The 18,540-nt window shown below is 36.6% G+C and overlaps 1 protein-coding gene across 1 annotated transcript in view; it reads right to left on the bottom strand.

The window, feature by feature from the left end:
* The window catches only part of IMMP1L (inner mitochondrial membrane peptidase subunit 1), an 18,275-nt gene extending 1,059 nt beyond the window's left edge, over positions 1–17,216 (bottom strand). Inside the window, exons 1-4 of the mRNA XM_010163944.1 lie at positions 17,083–17,216; positions 16,227–16,315; positions 15,176–15,302; positions 3,576–3,686 (exon numbers count right to left, since the gene is read on the bottom strand). Of these exons, the coding sequence (XP_010162246.1) occupies positions 3,576–3,686; positions 15,176–15,302; positions 16,227–16,315; positions 17,083–17,187 (432 nt within the window). The 5' untranslated portion in view covers positions 17,188–17,216. The remainder of the gene's footprint in view (positions 1–3,575; positions 3,687–15,175; positions 15,303–16,226; positions 16,316–17,082) is intronic.
* Positions 17,217–18,540: the final 1,324 nt, after the last annotated feature.

The raw sequence follows: 18,540 nt of genomic DNA, 5'->3' as shown, positions 1-18,540 counted from the left end.
GATGATGAAGAATGAATGCCCTTCTGTGGCTCTAATCCCATAAAAACCTCACAGCCCCTGCTCAAGATGAAGCCACCTAGACAGAGAAAGATGATGCACTACCCTGTTCCCAAAGCATCTGTTAGTGTGATGTTTATCTTGCTCATTTTTTCCTTAGCATGTGATCTTAAGGAAGGTGTGCAGTCACCTTCCAGGAACAGCAGCTCACTCTTTAACCGAGTTCATGAAACATCTACAACATAGAAGGAGCCTTTGCTGCTTTCTGTGTGGAGTGAAAAGTAATTTCTCAGTTTAAGAGAAGAAGCAGAGTGCCAAGGTTCAATATTTCAAACCCCATGACTTGTCCCCAGCAGTAGAGACAATGACAGGATGGGCAAAGCAAGACATAGAATCAACTTACTACTAGGCTGGGACCGTGCACTGCTAGAAGCTCCCTAGACTTGCCTCTGTCAGTCCCCTTGCAGCACTGTGCTAAGTTGTCATCAGCTGGATTGTTCCTGGGCCCTCAGGAAGACAGAAGTATGAGTCATTCTCAGGACCTCAGGTTCTGTGGATCTGAACAGGGCTCACAGCTCTCTTGTGCAAGGATCTTAGAAAATACATGTCTTTTTTGGCATGTGCAGTTAGGGAAGAGCATGAAGAACATCTGATATACAGAAATAACACAGGTCATGTCTTGTCCCCTATACGCGTATTAGCCAGTGAGCTATTTTAAGTTCCACACAAATACATAGAGATACAAACCAACAACAGAATGCCATTCACAACAGCACAAATCTCATTTCAGGCAACTCAAATCACACCTATTGCAACTTGACTTTCTTTCAGTGAAAGTAATCAAATTTGGTTTAAATTTTTTTTTGGCAATTTAGTTTCAAATTCATCACAGTAATCTTAGAGGTAGAGTTAGAATGAAAATGATGTTTTATCGAGTCTCTATGCAGGAGAAAATGTGAGAAACAATACTCCTGGTTGGAAAGGAGATGGAAGAAGCCTATGTGGAACAAAGACATGCCACTGTGTGTAGTAATTCCCAAGTCTTTTTAAAGCTATGACAGAAGTTGACTATGACTTATTTGTTCAAACTGGCCAGTCCAATGAGCAGCTATTTCCCCTTGCCTTGTTTGGTTTGGCCTACATAGATCTGATCTGATGGATGGGTGATAAATGGGGCTGACCAGCTCTTTTGAAGATGCACTACAAGTCTATTTTTGACATGGAGCCCAAGTCCAGGGAATGCAGGATAGCCTATCTAGGACAGGATGAAGCATGAGTTCTGTCAATGTGGGACTCCCTGGGCTTTTACTGAATTTGCAGCTACTTTGATTTCAGTGGCCTTTTTACGAAAGGAACTTGTCTCTCAGAGTGGCAGTTGATATGGTGGCAGGGAGGAAAAGGGGTAAATATAATCAAATATCATTATTTCTGTATGGGTTAAAAACTGGTGCATCAACATTGCCCAAGAATCTTTAGTCTAAACTTCACAGTTAAGCTACAGATAACATTTATGTTTTGCCAAGAACAGGTTGCCTAAACAAACTTGGTACAAACTCACTCTCTTCTGTTGAAATCCATTACTTCCAAATTACATACAGTTCTTTGCATCCATTACTAAAAATGTAAATTAGCATTCACAGGTACTGTTAAGCTCTGCTTCTCCAAAATCCACTTTAAGATAAAGCCACATCAGCTTCCTCTCAAGGCAGTAAAAGATGTTTCATGAAAGAGAAGCCAAACCTCTAGTAGACTACACTGAAAATCATATACAGGTTTCTTGGCCAGCGGTCTACTAATTAGCTACCACCATGTGGAGTAGCTGTACTCTGCTGCCTTTCACTGTAATGTTCAACAGCAACACACAAGAGCAAGATCACTGTATTCTAATGTGAATTACCATAAACAACCCAAACTATAAACACTCATTTGAAGAATAAACTCATTTTTGCTTTTGTTAGGCACCATATACTTAAATCTCATTAAAACGTTAATAATCACTACCCTATGCACCATCATAAAACAAGGGCTATAAAACTTGGTTCAATAATTACTGTAAGTATTAAGTGATTGCATACTGTGTTTTAAACAGACAATATTCTGGAGTTCTAAAGTATTTTTTTCAATATGTAATATCTGTGTGTAAGTTCCATTCATTTTATAGACTGTACTGCTTGCTAAATATAGGGTTCAGTCCTGTCAGGTACTTCATTAAAGTCTCTCAAATATCTTCCTTGGTGGGGTACAAACTGGACACAAATTTATTGCTGTGGAGGGATATTGTGAAAAATTATGGCTGTCTACCTACACAGGTTCTTAATATCTAAGTTATTTGCTAACAGTGCCCTTTTCAATACTAGTACATCAGTTTGATTACTTTTTTTTTTCAGTAGGATTACTAAAAACATTCTTATTAAAGAGAGCTGTCAGCATACTGGCACCATTTGTATTTTAGCAGTTAATAATTCAAGCTAAAACTTGGGTCATAATAATACCCCTATTTAAAATCAGCATTTTTTCCTCTGGTGTACATGGTAAGGTGAACAATACAGAGAAGGAACACCTTCCCTCAATACTAGGGAAGAACTCAAAGCAAATGCTATCCAGAAAGAACAGAGGTCAGACAAAACACTGGTAGGGCTGAGACATGTTATTTGAGGTTTAGTAAGAAATTAGTGATTATGGTCAATAAATGCAAGGTTTTTTGAAAAGTCCCAAATTGTGTTTCTAAAAACTGTAAATTAAGTATATAAAACTTTGTTAAATTGGAAAAATCTAATCTCCCCTGGGCACGTAATACAGCTGTGCCAAGTGATGTTTTTGTGGACGTGTTGCAATATATGGAAGAGAGTTTTCAAAACCTTTTTTTATTGTTCTGAATGGCACCATTTTAAATCTAGCTTTCTAAAAGCTGGTGCCTAAGTCTAGAAGACATATTCCCTTGTTCCTTAGATTAAACTTTTTATGGAGAGGAAATGGTCTTTGTTCTTCTTGGTAAATGAGTAAATTAATAATGCAGATAATATGAAAAAGTAATTTAGTGTGAAATAAAGCAGTAGAATTGTTGAAACAGGAGAAGGAACCATGGAGGTTTATACAATAAAATATTAATTTAAAGCATTTTTTTTAAGTAAAAATGTGGTGGACAATTACTGTGGCACAGATTTGACTTTACTGTTAAGGCTTTTTCACAGACACAGTTGAAAAAGCAGCAAGGCCAGTCTACGTGTCTAAAGTAGGTTTAGAAGTCCCAGAGAGATGACCTTTTCCTCCATGTATGTCCGTGTGGTAGGGTGTATATGTGTGTCTGTATGTTTGTGTTTGGATCAGCTTTGGATTTGCTTGCAGAATAATTCACTCAAGTTTTCAGAGGCAATGACTGCTCAAAGAATGCTGCTCAAAAAGTAAGTCTGCCCTCAAAAACAACCCCACCATTGTATATTTATCCTTTTACACTGTGTTCAAGCTTTCCTTTACATTTGCTTTGGCTAGACAGTTCAGGAGGTCAGTTTTCATACCTAACACCCAAGCACTGAAAATGTATGAATGCAATTATTTTTAGATACTATAAATTTATATACCTTAAAACAAATGCGTCCTCTTATCAGTCCGTAAGGAACAGGTCCATAGCACCTGGAATCTGTAGAATTCCTGAGATTATCACCTTCTAACCAAACATGTCCTTTAGGCACCTATGATTAAGCAAGATTGAAATGTAAAAAGAAAACAGAATAGAATGGTATTAAACAGTAGTTTGCCTTACAATATATTTTCTGATCTCTGTACTCTGTATTTCATGACTGTATAATGAACTGATTTCTTATTGAATCTGGTAAGACACAGTGCTAGATTTGGAGAGATGAGGAGTGCTCCAAAGTATCTGTTCTATCATGTGCTCAAAAAACAATGGTTTGCAACAAAAAATCCAAAATGAAGATGTAAGAGGTTAGACCAATGTGACAGGGTCATTAATTTAATAGACTTCAAAAGAGGTCATTAGGATGTTGACTGAAAATCTGCCCTCCTGTCGCAGTAACAGCATGAACAGGGCAGCCACACACTCATCAACATCCTGGGGCCAGCACCAAGGCTAGACCTGTTAGTAGATTCATGATGAACTAACTGGTAATTGATTGTGACATCAATTACGAATAATCTCATCATTTTATCGGAGTAGGCTTGTCAAAGTTCTAATTAAGATCACAGTTCATTCTATGTGTAGGCAGAATCCACAACACATTATATTGCAATAATGATGATCACAAAACAGCAAATCCCTTTTTATAATTTGAAAATTAATGATGGTGACCTTATACTATATGACAAAGACCTTTCATTGCGTATATATATTATGCATTAACTATATTACATACCATAGATTCATGGCATTCACTGACTGACGTAATGACAAAATAAGAAATAGCAACATAGCTGTATTAATTACCTAAATAAGAGTATAAAGCTTTCATACATAAAAAGTTGCTATTATGCATCTTAAGCTAAGATTTCCACTTGGAATATACAACGCTATTTTGATATTTTTTGTAAAAAATATTTCAGATATAGATAAACTCTTACAAGTTACTAAACAAAATACTTCATTATTTTTCTTATCTGTTTTTGTTTCTAAAATTCTAAACCAGGCTGAAAATTTGAAAGTAGCAACATACTCTCAATCTAGACAATATTTAACATGGACTTTAAGTTAACATACATTTTTCCAAAACCAAATATGCATTTGAAACATTACTATCCCCGCAATTCTGAGGAAAAAATATAGAAACACAATTTTTAAAAAACTAATTTCAAATTAACTCAAGAGTTTGAGCAGTATTGACATTAATGTTTGAGAAATAAGCCATGTGGACTCAAATACCATAGAGTCTACATATACAGAATTCGAGGATAACAGACCAAACAAAATGAAATACAGCTCCAGTAGTAAAGATCGGATGTAAAACACTAAGAATAAAACCAGGTTCCCCCAGACAAACATTTAAGGAAAATGCAGTTGAAGTGTAATTGTTTGTACTTAGAGGTATCCGGCCAGGTAACACTTATTGGGAACCTTGTCTTTAAAGAAGCTTTTTAGGCTCTTGCTTAATCATGCTCCTGCCAGCCTGCTGCCAGACTGGGATCTGTGGATAGCTTTGCTGAGCTGTGGCAAACGTATAAGCTACATATTAAGAACCAACAGTTTGTCTCCAACAGTGGCAAAAAGAGCTAGTAATCATCAAAAGCATCCAACCTACACGCCTGTGCATCTTCTCCCAGCCACCCCCCTGTACTCCTCTGGCATCCAGGCCAGGTGCTTTAGGCATGTTAGAGGGCACATCCCTGCCTCATCACCTTAGAATCCCTACAGAGTCATAGAATGGTTTGGGTTGGAAGGGACCTTTAAAGGTCCATCTTTCTTCCACACTCAAAATTATAAAAAATAAAGTTCTTTTAACACCTGTGGCACATCACTTATGACTTCTAATATTAGTAATAATTACTTGTCTAGACAAGATGTTCATAGTCTGCATTCCAGGTGGAACATTTCCAATAAGGTATATTCCTATACACTGAAAATCACCACTTACGGTAACTTTCGTAGTTCTCCATGGAAGGTATGACAGGACCCTGTACCTTGTAAATTTGTTGTTAAGAATACTGTCACAATGTATGATTCATCTAGAGATAATACAGTATAATACCTTTGTATGGTGCCTGTCCATCATCTAGGCACTTCACTACAACCTAGAATTAAGACAAGCAATAAAAATCACATGAATTACATGAAAATGTAAAACCAAATACCAGTGACAGGCCATAATCATTAATTTAAAAAAAAAAAAAAAAAAAAAGGTTGTTTACACTCCTTTTAAATAAAGGCTAAAGCCAGAATCCTTCAGGGATTTATGCACCAAGCTATTTCTAGACCACATCCCTCATTTCAGTGGGATTACTCACATTGAATAAAGTTCACTTTGAGTATCAACCTTTGCAGAGTCAGGACCCAATCTGAAATGCCTCAAAGTTATGCAAGCACAGTAGCTGGGAACAAGATACATTTTTAACCAAAGGAAAAAAAAGTAACCCCACACTACTGAAAATTTGTATTTGTAGTAAGAATATATTAATTACACACCAATAGGCTGCTACTGCCAGCCAACCCAAGGCAATGGGAAAGCCACTTGCTTGACAATTCGTAACGTTGCAGTTTGGTATCTACAGGCCACGGACCTCTTGGACAAAATTAATTGTATGTAAGAAGTAGAACTGAAATCACAGTTACCATTCCTACACACAGAAAGATTGTGAATACAAAAAATATTGACAAGAATGCCAAAAGCGTTTAACTTGGGCTGGGCAGCGTTTCAGTTCTCCCTTACACACGGGCCAGAACTAAGACGTGAAAGTCTCACAAGCCCCACAACTGAATTTTCACATAACTAACTAGCGGGTCACATGCAAAACCAGCAATTCCACAGCAGCGCAGGTTCACACAAAAACACGCTGCCTCTGATCGTCTGCAGAGGCAGAGCCTGAGCAACCCCTGTGCCTCTGGTTTTGTGCAGATAATCTGAGGATTTATTTCCAAGGAACAGCAGTTCTCAGGCAGAACCGGTTATCTGAGGTGCAGCTTATATGCATGAGAATGCAGGACACTGATCAGACACATGACTCTTCCCCCTTCTCCCTTCCAAGGCTCTGAGGGCTCTCGTACAGGAGCAGATACACCAGAAGAGCAAGATTATCATTTAGAACAATTTATCTTGTAGCAGTAGCATAGTCTGTCTCAGCTCTGATAAATTCGCTGCCACAAACTGGCTAAATTTGCCGAGCTGTTGTCATTTACTCAGTGGTACAGCTGAAGTGGCAGAGCTGAAGTACAGGTCAGGTATGTGATGCATACTTACTATCATAAAACATTAATTTACATAAATGGGTATGGGAGAAATCAACAAAGAATTATATTCTTTTAATCTTTTTACGTGACACCAAACTCTGTTCTTTGAGTAATCTCACTAACTTCAAAACCCAGAGATGAGATTCCTGCACTGCATTAACTGGCACACTGGAAAGCTAAAATACTGCAAATAAGATTAACGGATTAAATTGTCTGCCTCAAAAATACCCCCAAACCCGACTAAATGAAAATACGCTTTTGTGGTTTGGGTTGGGTTTTTTGTTTTGGTGGGGTTTTGGGGGTTTGTTTGGTTTGTGATTTTGGGGGACTTCAGTACCTCTCCCCCCGCCAAAGATGGAGAAATAGGAATTTTTAAAAAGTGGAGAATTATAAACATGAATCTCTTTCAACCTCTCCTTTTGGAATTCCAAGCAGTCTGTGTTTGTGAAAGAACATCAGCATGTACAATCAGCTGGGAGTAGACAAAGTCTGAACTTTGGTAAGGTCACAGGTATTCACATCACCTCCAGCAATATCAAAGTTCCAAACTTAAGAAGAACTTTAAGTCGTTCCCATCTTTTCATTTCAGTTCAGAGGCTTCCTTCTTGAGCTATGATAAGAACTAATCTCAGTGCTGGACAAAAGAATAAAGTCTGCAAGTTCTCATCTATCCCTACTAAGGTCTATTTAAGTGCCTCCTACTTTGGTACAAGCAACAAATGTAATTGCTTCATGGCCTGCGGGTGTTCATTTAACAAAAGAAGCTTTTGTGAATAAACCACAGGTGTTACCTTTCTTGATTAAAGTGAAATATGATGAAAGAATCTACAATATCAAGTGACAAATTTACCAAATACTGATTAAATTGCCTTATTTAAGTAAATTGCATCTAGTTAGGATAAAATATACACCAAAGAAATGTGGGAGTTTGTTTTATCACTCTATACTTAAAGTCTCACGTAACTATTCCTTAATCCTTTATTTATTAATTTGGAACCAAGAGTGAATAATGCTTAACAGATACTCTTTTTTAATGGTGCCCTAGGCACCATTTCTGTAGGCTTATCATAAATATTGTTCATATCAAGGTTGCCATTTATATAAAACCCAACAATGCTAATTAGCTCAGTGTTTTCAAAATCAGCATAAGCATTTATGTTTCCTTTCTTGTGTTGTAAAAAGCTATGAAATGGTAGCAACCACACTGGAACTTTAACAGTATAGCACATCTTAAATCAGCAATCTAAGTATCTATCACTAACAGGCTGAATTATCTGGAATTTAATACTTCTTAAAATAATATAACAGAATGACTTTACCTTCAATTCATACGTACTTCTCAGCAGTTTAGCATTTTCCTTTTACTTATTGAACAGTTTAAGCTGCTTATGAATAAGACATAATGTACTTGGCCCAGTTTGTTTGAATATACATATTAATAGGAATACATTATTACCTTGGTCCAGATTATGATGAGAAAAGATGACAATGAAATACTAACAGCTTTTTATACAGAGATTAAATCCACTATGATGAAATATTTATATTATGAATTCATTCCCTGTATTGTCATTGGTTGTTTTAATAGAAAATTCATTAAAAGGTAAGATATGAATGCTTGTCTATCTTTAAGTTTTGAAATTAATTATGAACCAATATTAAAACAGCGTAACCTTCGATGGTAGACGTGTAGCATATGCTACAAGGAAACTAAGGTATATTAACTAGGATTTTAATTCATAAGACATTTTTCTTGAACTGTGCAAGCATACCGGTTCAGTGCTGTTCATTAACAGTTCGGGGGAGCTGTTACAGTAATCTGGCAGAGCATTCATTGGCTGTTTGGATGTTTGGGGTTTAACCATTGTGGCACAAACAGCTACTGCTGTTCCTGCACTTGCTTACTTGGAACTGAACAGGTTTGATGACTGTACTCACTGCTTTATGGGAAAGGTCACAGAATTTTCACATCAGAAATATCTGTGCCAGTCAAATGACGAAGCTTTCTCTCTGTATCACTTTCTGGCTGTTGCGAAAGTTTTCAACTGTGTTAAATAATAATTCAAACACTTGCATGCATTGTTTACTTCAATAAATATTCTCATTTAATATTCAGATCTAGAGCATGTTGTTAAATATGCTGATCTGAATCAGCCTGAAAAGCTATATATCCAATTTCAAAGATCTCTGTCTGCAACCCTAAATTTAGATTAGCCATCATTCCTTTTCTAAAAATATTATCAGTTAAAATAAAGCCAACTTAAAATTAATAGAATAAAAACTATGAGCAAATACTACTGTCATGAAGAATAATCCACTGATTTTACACACTTTTTACAACCTTTTTCTTTGATGAGCAAATACTACTGTCATGAAGAATAATCTGATTTTACACTTTTTACAACCTCTTTCTTTCTATTAAAACAATAGTTCTCTTTTGAAAACAAAATCACTTTGCTTTAAATAGTGAAAAATTATCTAAGCTTTTTAATCCATTACAGTATTGAAATTTTTGTATATTATAGATGTTCACAGGCCAAAACCTTCAAAAACAAATCTCCTAGCTACATTTAGGAACTCCTGAAGAAAAATTCAGAATATTTCTGTGATTCATCAGTCCAGACCATTACTAGCTTTCTTGATTTACAGACCGATATTTTGGAAGAAAACATTGATTACAAATCCAGCAAAGATTACTTAGCAGTTTGCACAGACCTTTCTCACAGCAATCATTAAGAAGGATTTGATTCTTTTATTCTCCAGAAAACAAGTGAGGTAACAGGGTCACCTAAAGTATAGGTTTGAGAACAAAAAACCTACAAGTTCGAACCCCAACTGGAACTTACTGGTAAAACACAAAACTCATTACGGTCACTGGTACACCCCAGACAAAGGCATCACCCCCATACAGAGTGATCTAGCCAACAAGCCTCACAGCAACAATGGCCAATAAATACTGAGAGTAGGGTTAAGAAATCTTAAAAGTGTCATCTGCCAGCTCCATCAGGTGTGACCTGAATCTCTGCTAATCAAAAGCCTCAGCTCTGCATGATCTCATCATTTCTGCCAGGCAGAAGGCCTTAGCTAATACTTATAGAACAGGGGGGGAAATGAAACAGGTCCTTCATTCAGATGTGAAGTTGATATAGGCAGACTAAAACTTGTGCTCAAAAATCTTCAGCGAGTCCTTAACAAGTTGGTGTCGTCATCCTGAGCAGCTTCCTGGAAGTTGCTACTGAACTTGGAGCAGAAGAATAACAGAATCATAAAATCGTGAAGGTTCAAACTGATCTGACAGTACAGCCAAGACTCTACTCCACAGACGAAAAGCATCTAGTGCTATAAATTCAGAAATAAGTGATGTTGAAACAACTTTCCCTCAAATCAACAAGGAGATTATGGTTTTCCTTCAGGAATGAACTGGCTGAACAGAAGAACCAGGGCAATGTGTCAGAGCCTGGGCAGTGCCCTCCCTAAGCCCAGTGTAGCCTGCACTCAAGACCAGCTGATAAGTGCAGCTGTCTCATCTTGGTTCTGACTGTGGGAAAGAGCGAGCTGTTTGTGAAAGAGATGTAAGACACCTTGGTGGGAGCTCATTCATTTAAGCTGAGCCTCTCACCGCTGTCCTCAGCCTGAGCTATGGTGCGGGCATGCCCACGTCTGCCCACCCACCTCCCTAACTCCACAGACATGAGGATACACTGTGGTGAACAGTACCAGTGCTGTTGTGTGAAGTCATGCCACTCCTATGTTCTTGAAATACCAAAACCAGAACTGTGAAGGTAAAAAGACCAATCCACTTGAGCAAAAGAAACCACGGAAATATTGGGAAATAGGTTGTGTTTCTTTTCCCTTGAATAATTTAGTTTTGACAAATCAGATTTTTTATTTAAAATTACTTCTTAGAAAATTCAAGATTAGCTCTAGTCATAAACTCTCTGTACTGGGATATAGAGGGATCTGCAAACTGCAGAAATCTGGAAACTAAACAAATAATACACCAAATCAGTCCTCCTTTTCCCAGCAGTTAGCATACCTGCTGCTTAAAATTATGGCATAACTTTCTCTGAAGCCTCTAGAATGCTAGAACTAAAGAAGAAAGAGTAAGATATTTCTCCTGATCACTCTGAAGCCTCTAGAATGCTAGAACTAAAGAGAAGAAGAAAGAGTAAGATATTTCTCCTGATCGGCAACTATTAAAACTTAAGATTACTGAAATACGAAACCATGAGTGTAAATGAGCTATGAAGATACTAAGGTGAAAGGAAAAAACTAGTGTTTTGGGAACTTTCTTTTTAATTGCTATTTAGAATATTTTAAAGAGACCATCCAATGGTATTGAGTGCTCTGAAATATCAAACCACTTTTCTGCATCTTACATTGTGCATCCAAAATCTGTAGTACTGTCTAGTGATTAGGATATGGTGTTGCTTACATTAACACCATTATGTTATTGAATTATGTTATTCTTAGTAGCCACATAATATTCTTACTGCATTTGACAAGGACTGTTTAAGAGTTAATAGCTCTGTGTAAGACTACTTCTCTGATATGCAAACACAGTAGGACACATTATCTTTGGAATGATGTTAGCTCTGGAGTTAACCACAGGATGCAGAGATGCCATCTCCGCAATGAACCTCGTTTTAGCACAAGGTAAACACACTTCCCCCCCATCAGCCAGTCTCGCAGCATTAGTGGTGTGCTGTGATTGATTACCGGAGAGTGTTGCTGAGATATGGATTTGTATCTCAGCTTTTTATCACTATGACTTGCAAAACGCAGTTCCTTATTTACAGTCTCTAGCTGTATTAAGTGACATTATTAGGCACTACTTTTGTTTAAGTGACACAAAGGCTTAGCATATTGGTGGTTTACGACATACAAGCTGTTTTAATCTGATGACTTACCCCCTCACTTTTTCGATTTGTAAATAGGAGCTGCAGCACAAGAACATATGGTACTAAAGAAATTAAAGCTAAAGTAAATGGCATTAAACCAAATTTAAATATAACAATAGGATACTCAATCTGAATTATAAACCTGGATCTGTTTTAAGGCTTATAAAAACAGGAAATCAAAAACCTAAATATGAAAATTAAACTTTTAGGTGTTTTTTTAAAAGACCATTTCAGGGGGTTTCTGTGATTAAGTAATTTCCTTATTAACCCTCATTACTTAGATCTTACAGTTTAAAGAATAAATCAGTAAAGACTTTTTTTAATAATTGAAACAAGGTCCAAATACCAGATTACTAAAGATTAGCGGTCTACCTTTTTAACTTTTGGGTTCATACCACATTGCTTCTGTTACAGTAAAACTGTGTTACACATTCTTAAATGTTTATTACAGTAAATACACTTGCTTATATCTATAAATACCATCAATGAGCACAAAACCAAAAAAGAGCCCAGCAAAACTGCCAGCCTAATGCTCATATTCCATACCAAATATCAGTAAAAAGGCAATTTAAAAATAAAAGTCATTTTCCTAACTTTGTAATACTATAGTAACTTACTCAAAAAAAGAATTTCATTACACTTGCCATGTAAATAGGAAGATTTCCCTCATTATTGTTTTGCAGATAAGCTCCAATCTCTAGCATATGAAGCATCATGTACCATAAAGGGTCCAAAGTAAAGATGTTCCTTATGTACTTAAATTTTAATTTAAGCAGGTGCTTATTTTACACCAATAAATTGGATATGTGGGATTAGTTCCATCAGTTTGTAATCCAACAATGACTCCAAAGACAGTTTTTTTAGTACAGCCTTACACTTAGTCCACTCTGAAAAAAGTAATTTTTCTCATATGATGTATTACTTCAGCTAAGTCTAGCAGCAAAAGTATTTTTATACCACTATAAAGACTTTCACATAAATGCTACTGCTCTACTGCATTTCTACTCAACTGAAATATCTCTTTTCAGAACAACTTATTCCACTTATGTATGATTTTTTTTTTTTCATTTTTATTATAGCTTAGAAAGGTTGGTTTGTTGGGTTTTTTTATTTTTTTAATCTACAGGTATCTACCCAGTGGTTTGCAGCAATAAAGTATCTCACCTGTGTAATTTTACAGAGAGCGAATTGTACACAGAGTTCTCCATTCTCCTATCTATATACAAAAGCCATCTTGAGAAGTATATTCATGAATGAAACAGGATTGGAAGCAGGATCTGTTTTAGCATTCTCTTAGGCTTCAGAATAAGAATCATGTATGATAATGTTTCTAAGCACAAAATCCTTAGCTTAAAATCTATAAAATATGCCAACACTAACACTGGCACAGTGGGCACATACTAAGCACAATCCCTACCAACATGACTCTAAGGATTCTCCTTTTGGGGTGACAAGAGAAGCAGCTGCTGAGAGGCAGTTTCACTCTGGGCTGTTCAGCGCGGCACTGCCGCTATTCTGCCATCTCCAGTACCCAGCTAACTCCTAACACTAACCATCAACTGGCAAACAGCAGCAAAGAATGAAGCAGAGGTTCCAACCACCTACTCTGGTAATATTTCTGGCATCTGATACTTTGTGTTTACAGTACTAAGTTTGCAAACATGACAGTAACTATTCACTGTCACTCCCCAAAACAGAATACAAGGTAGTCAAGGAAAGCTGGGCAGTTTGCCACAATAAAAACAAACAATCCTCTGACCTCACACACTTACCAGTCACTGCATTCAAGTATCACTCAGAGATTTCTCATTTTAAAAAAAGAAGTTAGTAGCCTAATATAAACAACAAAACTCATGACAATTTCTAGGCTTTGCTCACTTAAGGAGTAACTGCAATTGTACCTCTCTCTGGCAGCAGACACCCCAGGCAGCACTTGTGGCCTTTTGGGACCCTAGCCAAGCCCTTTCCTCAGTTTCAACAATCTTTTGTTTGGTTGGTTTTTCTGGTTGTTTGGTTGTTTTTTTTTTCAAAAACCTGAGTCAGATTAATTCTTCTCAAGGAAGTATCAACAAAACCAACAGTCAGTTCTCTGCACATCTGCTTTGAAGAATTTTGTGTCTGAATTAAGAGAAAAAATGCATAGCACTTAGCAATTCACTAAAATAAGGAATCTGATCAATGACCTAAAGACAGACACATGTCACTTTTTCCCACCCCCACAAGAACAATTTACCTAGTGAATAAATCCAGTGTAAGTCAGGACTATAAATAAAGCACAGATATCTATGTTGAGAATATACTCTTCTGTAAAGGAAGTGTCTCCTGAACAGATGGAAAGATCTACCTCTTCAACAACCACTAAAGATAGGAGGAAAACAGATATGCACTAACAAACAAAAGCATTTTCACTTAGACCACTTCTCTTCCTAGATACAAGTTATGATGTAAGAACTAAGAAAAACAGGAAATGGACTCTGCATCCTTCATCCTCTCATTCTCCTTATGTTTTGTATTAAAATTGAAGACAACAAATCTTGCACCTAGGGCAGAAATTGTTCTGCTGGATATTCATTTCATTACCTCAGGGTTTCCAGAAAGGCTGACATCCTATTAAGTACTAATCTTTCTTGAACTTCCTTTTCAAGACGAAGACAAGTGAGGAACAAGATGCTCAGAGAAACTCAGTTTGCATCTTCTGTCAGTGTACACAGAATACAGGTTTACCTTTCAGGTCATTCTGCTCTGGGAAATCCATATTTCATTTAAATTACTACTCCCGTAGGAGCTCGAATATTTCTTCAACTTGGTAAGAAAGGTTTGGGGTCCTTTGGTTTTTTGGGGTTTTTTAGTTTTTTTCCTTGGATAAGTGGTAACACAATTTGATTTTTGGAAAAACTAAATGCTCTGTCCTCCCCTTCAAAACATAACAGAGAATGAGTTCCTGCTTTCAGTCCACAAGTGACAGAAGTGTTAACTTTGAAAGCAAAATCCTCAGGGCTATTGCAGAGACAAAATTTTCACTTCTTAGTGTTTAAAATACAGAAACAGTTTTGCCTTAAGACCAAGCCCTTGAGTCTGCCATCTGTACTGCACTTTATGCAGAGAATTTGAGTGTATCTTTCCAGGGAAGAAGACTTAAGCAAAGGGCAGAGCAAAAATATCTGCCTACACTTCCTACAGAGACAAAAGACAGAGAAAGACAGCTTGCCATAAACAGAGTTTACAAATTACAATATTTTACTGTACATATACAAGGAGAAAGAATAATTTATGAATGCCATACTTTATGATTTATTATGATACTCAAATACTGCAAATCCTTTACAGACTACCAGGCCTACTTAAGTAATCGTTAATTTACAAAGCAAGAAACTCTAATACTTACATAGCTGTGACTCTTAAGGAAATCTGAAGGGTTGCTTGTGCAGACTTTATCGCCTTCCAAGCCAATTACTCTTTTACAGATATTTGTTTTGGGGTCATTTGGGCTTTTCACAATTACAATATCTCCTCTGAGATGAAAAAACAGAAACAAAAACAAACAGAAGAACTCTAAGTACACCCTATTTGGCTGAATACATGTGCATCAAAGTGTATACTCCAAAAATATTCACGTACATTAAAGATACTTCCTTCTGCTGAAAATTCTTATCTACAATTTTAGTTTCTTTGGTTTTACTCGGGGTGTAATTTAACTTTTTTTTTTTTTTAAGTACATTTTGAAAGATTCTTTGTTATTTAGACAATTTATAAAGTATTTAAGACTACATTTTAATTGATAATGCTCTGATGAAATGAATGCCATGTAACTTGATCCTGTTGATAAACAGATACAGGAAAGAGTCTGTGTTCCTAGATGTTATTGTCCAAATGTTATTCTTTCAGTGAAACTTCAAATGTCTAATCTGAGTTTGTAAGAACTTATATTACTTTTGCCTCCTGGCTATTCATATGAGATTGTACGGTGAAACAGTCCACAACAAAATAGGTGAGGGCCTTCAGCCTACTGTGCTCTACAATACAGGAGTGAAATGACATTTGATAAATGGTACTTACACCGTTTGGTCTCTTTCCTAACACCCTATCAGAGCACAGCAGTACCTACAGCTTGGTTTGCAAGTAAGAGAAAACTGGAGAGATGTGACATTCACACAAGAGAGCTGGTTTGGGGGGCAAAAGGAAAAAAAAAGAGGGAATTTTTCCATTTTTTGGGCAAAGCTGTTAAAGTCACAGACTATATCCTAAACAAATCTGACAAGTTGGTTGATGGGCTGTATGTGCTGATTAACTTCCATCAGACATCATAAGAGGAGATCTATGAAAAATTACAATTTAGAAGGAGAAGAATATATGAAAAATAAAGGATGGATAGAATGTGGTTATCGACAAACTCTGGCAAACAGAAGGTAAAATCTAGTCTGAACAAAGGAGCGTACTTTCGAATGCAATAAAAGTGGCGGCTAAGGTTCTCCGAAAAGACAATATCAGAATTTTGAATGGTTGGTTCCATTGAAGGTCCAGCACACTGCAAATTAAAAATAAATGAGAAAAAATTACTATTTCCAGTTACTTTTATCTAAAATATATTAACATTCAAAATATTTGCTAATAAATTAGAAAAGGTATAATGTAAAGAACAATTTAAAAAGTGAGATCCTCCAAGGAACATCTGATACATTTGAAATGTGAACAGACTCCGGAGTGCCTCTAACTGTTACAGCTCAGGACTGGTCCTGACCTGCGCTGGGTGCTGAGCGCCTGCGGATTCATGTCAGCACCCAACCTGCAGGGAATGATTAGCAGCAGGACTCAAAGCTCTGCCAGCTTACCCCTTCCTTCAGCCTCTGTGAAAGAGAACCATCACAGAAGCTGCAAGAGCAGCTCACAGCCAAACTCCCTTATGTCCAGTATCTGCCAGGTTTAGAGCCTGGGGAGGAGGGAGCCTAAAACACCCAGAAATCTGCAGACTTGGAAAAAAGAGCATTTCCTATGGCATTATTAGTGACTCCGGGCATTCTGGAAGAACATACTCTCTGCAAAATGCTTAATCGTAGTTTCCCATTTGCTTCAATGATGCCTCAAGCAATAACTTAGCAAAAATTACAAATGCCTGAAGTAGAAATAACTTTTGTAAAGGCTGGACCTGCCTCCAAAAAAATAGGCATTTACTAAACACACTTTGAAAAAGCTTTAAAGAAAATGAAGAAACCCAAAATATTTGCATTATCACATATAACAATTTCAGTACTATAGTTTTATTTTCTTTTAAATGTCATGAAAATGAAAAGTTACCACAACAATTCCTCCAAGGTACTCAAAGGCACAATGTGCTATGCAGCCATATTGCACAGTATACCCAAGAAATCGAAAGGTTTTTCCTAGGACATTGCGAAGCATGGTACAGTTACGTCGTTCAGCTGGTTCTAGTCTACAGTAAAACAAAAGAATATCATTCATTTGATAACAAACAACCTAACATTTACAAAACTATCTGTCATATCTAACATCTGATGGACAATATTTAAAAAAAAATTAATAAAACCAACAAATAATTTTATATCTGAGGAGATGAATGTAGCTTAAACTCAAATTTCCTCAAGAAGTTTTTAATTTACTATGCAGACCCTCCCACATGTACAATCAATGGACTCCTCTCACCAGCTTATTAGTGAAATTCAGTTGATAGGAACTGAAACAAAGAAGTCTTGTCCAAACTACAGAAATTAATGGGAAAGAAGAGAGCCAGTGCTCTCCACTGACTCAGCTGGGTTATTTTAGTCAGGATGGCAGACAGGTGTACCTGCCACATGTCTAAATATCTGCAATAGTTAGGAGAACATCCCCCCCTCCAGTAGGTTTGGCTGAATGGAACCTGGAAAGCTGTGATCATGCCTTTCTACACAGACTTTGACCTTCCTGACTGGACCATGAATTGCAACTCAGATGCAGTTGTTTATTAAATAACACTTTAAGCACTAGTATTTAAAACTGAACACTCAACAGCAAAACAGAGGAGCATCAAACCATCTAAACTGATCTGAAGATATTTCACAACTGAAATTACATTCACAGAAAACTGGAGTAATCAAGTAGTCAACCAAAACTTTAAAAGCGACCTTACAATCAATCATATTTTAAAAGGCTTGACAAACTAGACAAAAGTAAGGATTACAGTCCTGAATGGCTTGCCTAAGTAAGACTATACTAGAAAAATAATAAAATTGTTGATAGGAATTCTGGAGCTTTTTGCAGAGCTTTCCTTACTTTCATTACCAAAACACTTGCATATAAAAATAAGGCATTAGGTGTCTTTCTGTTCTCAGCTCCAGTACAGCGGTGCAAGTTCTGCAGCACATAAGACTGTAAATACTTTCTGACCCACTCCTCCAAATATTTAAGTCAAACTCTGATGATCAGATGCAATTCCTGCAATGCTAACCTAACTAAAATGTTTCCTTACCCCAATTTTTAAGATATTTTATATATATACACACATACATATACATATATATATATGTCTCTTAAGGAAGTGGAAAACATATTCTGAAGTAACTGAAGCAAGTTTAATATTCTGCAAGAAACCTGTCCCCTTAAATTCAGTATCATGAACTAAAACCACAGCAAGACTTCCTCCATTTACTAAGATGGGGTAACACAGCTTTGCTAAACAAATGCAGCTAAGTTAAAAAGAAAAAACTCTGTGCATGACCTTTTCCTATTTAAATACAGTAATTTCAAAGTGCCTAGCTT

This window comes from Antrostomus carolinensis, unplaced genomic scaffold (assembly GCF_000700745.2).
Source record: "Antrostomus carolinensis isolate BGI_N321 unplaced genomic scaffold, ASM70074v2 scaffold5553, whole genome shotgun sequence".
NCBI classification, from domain to species: domain Eukaryota; kingdom Metazoa; phylum Chordata; class Aves; order Caprimulgiformes; family Caprimulgidae; genus Antrostomus; species Antrostomus carolinensis.
The sequence above is the reverse complement of the archived record's forward strand: the minus strand, read 5'-3'. Positions and strand labels throughout refer to the sequence as shown.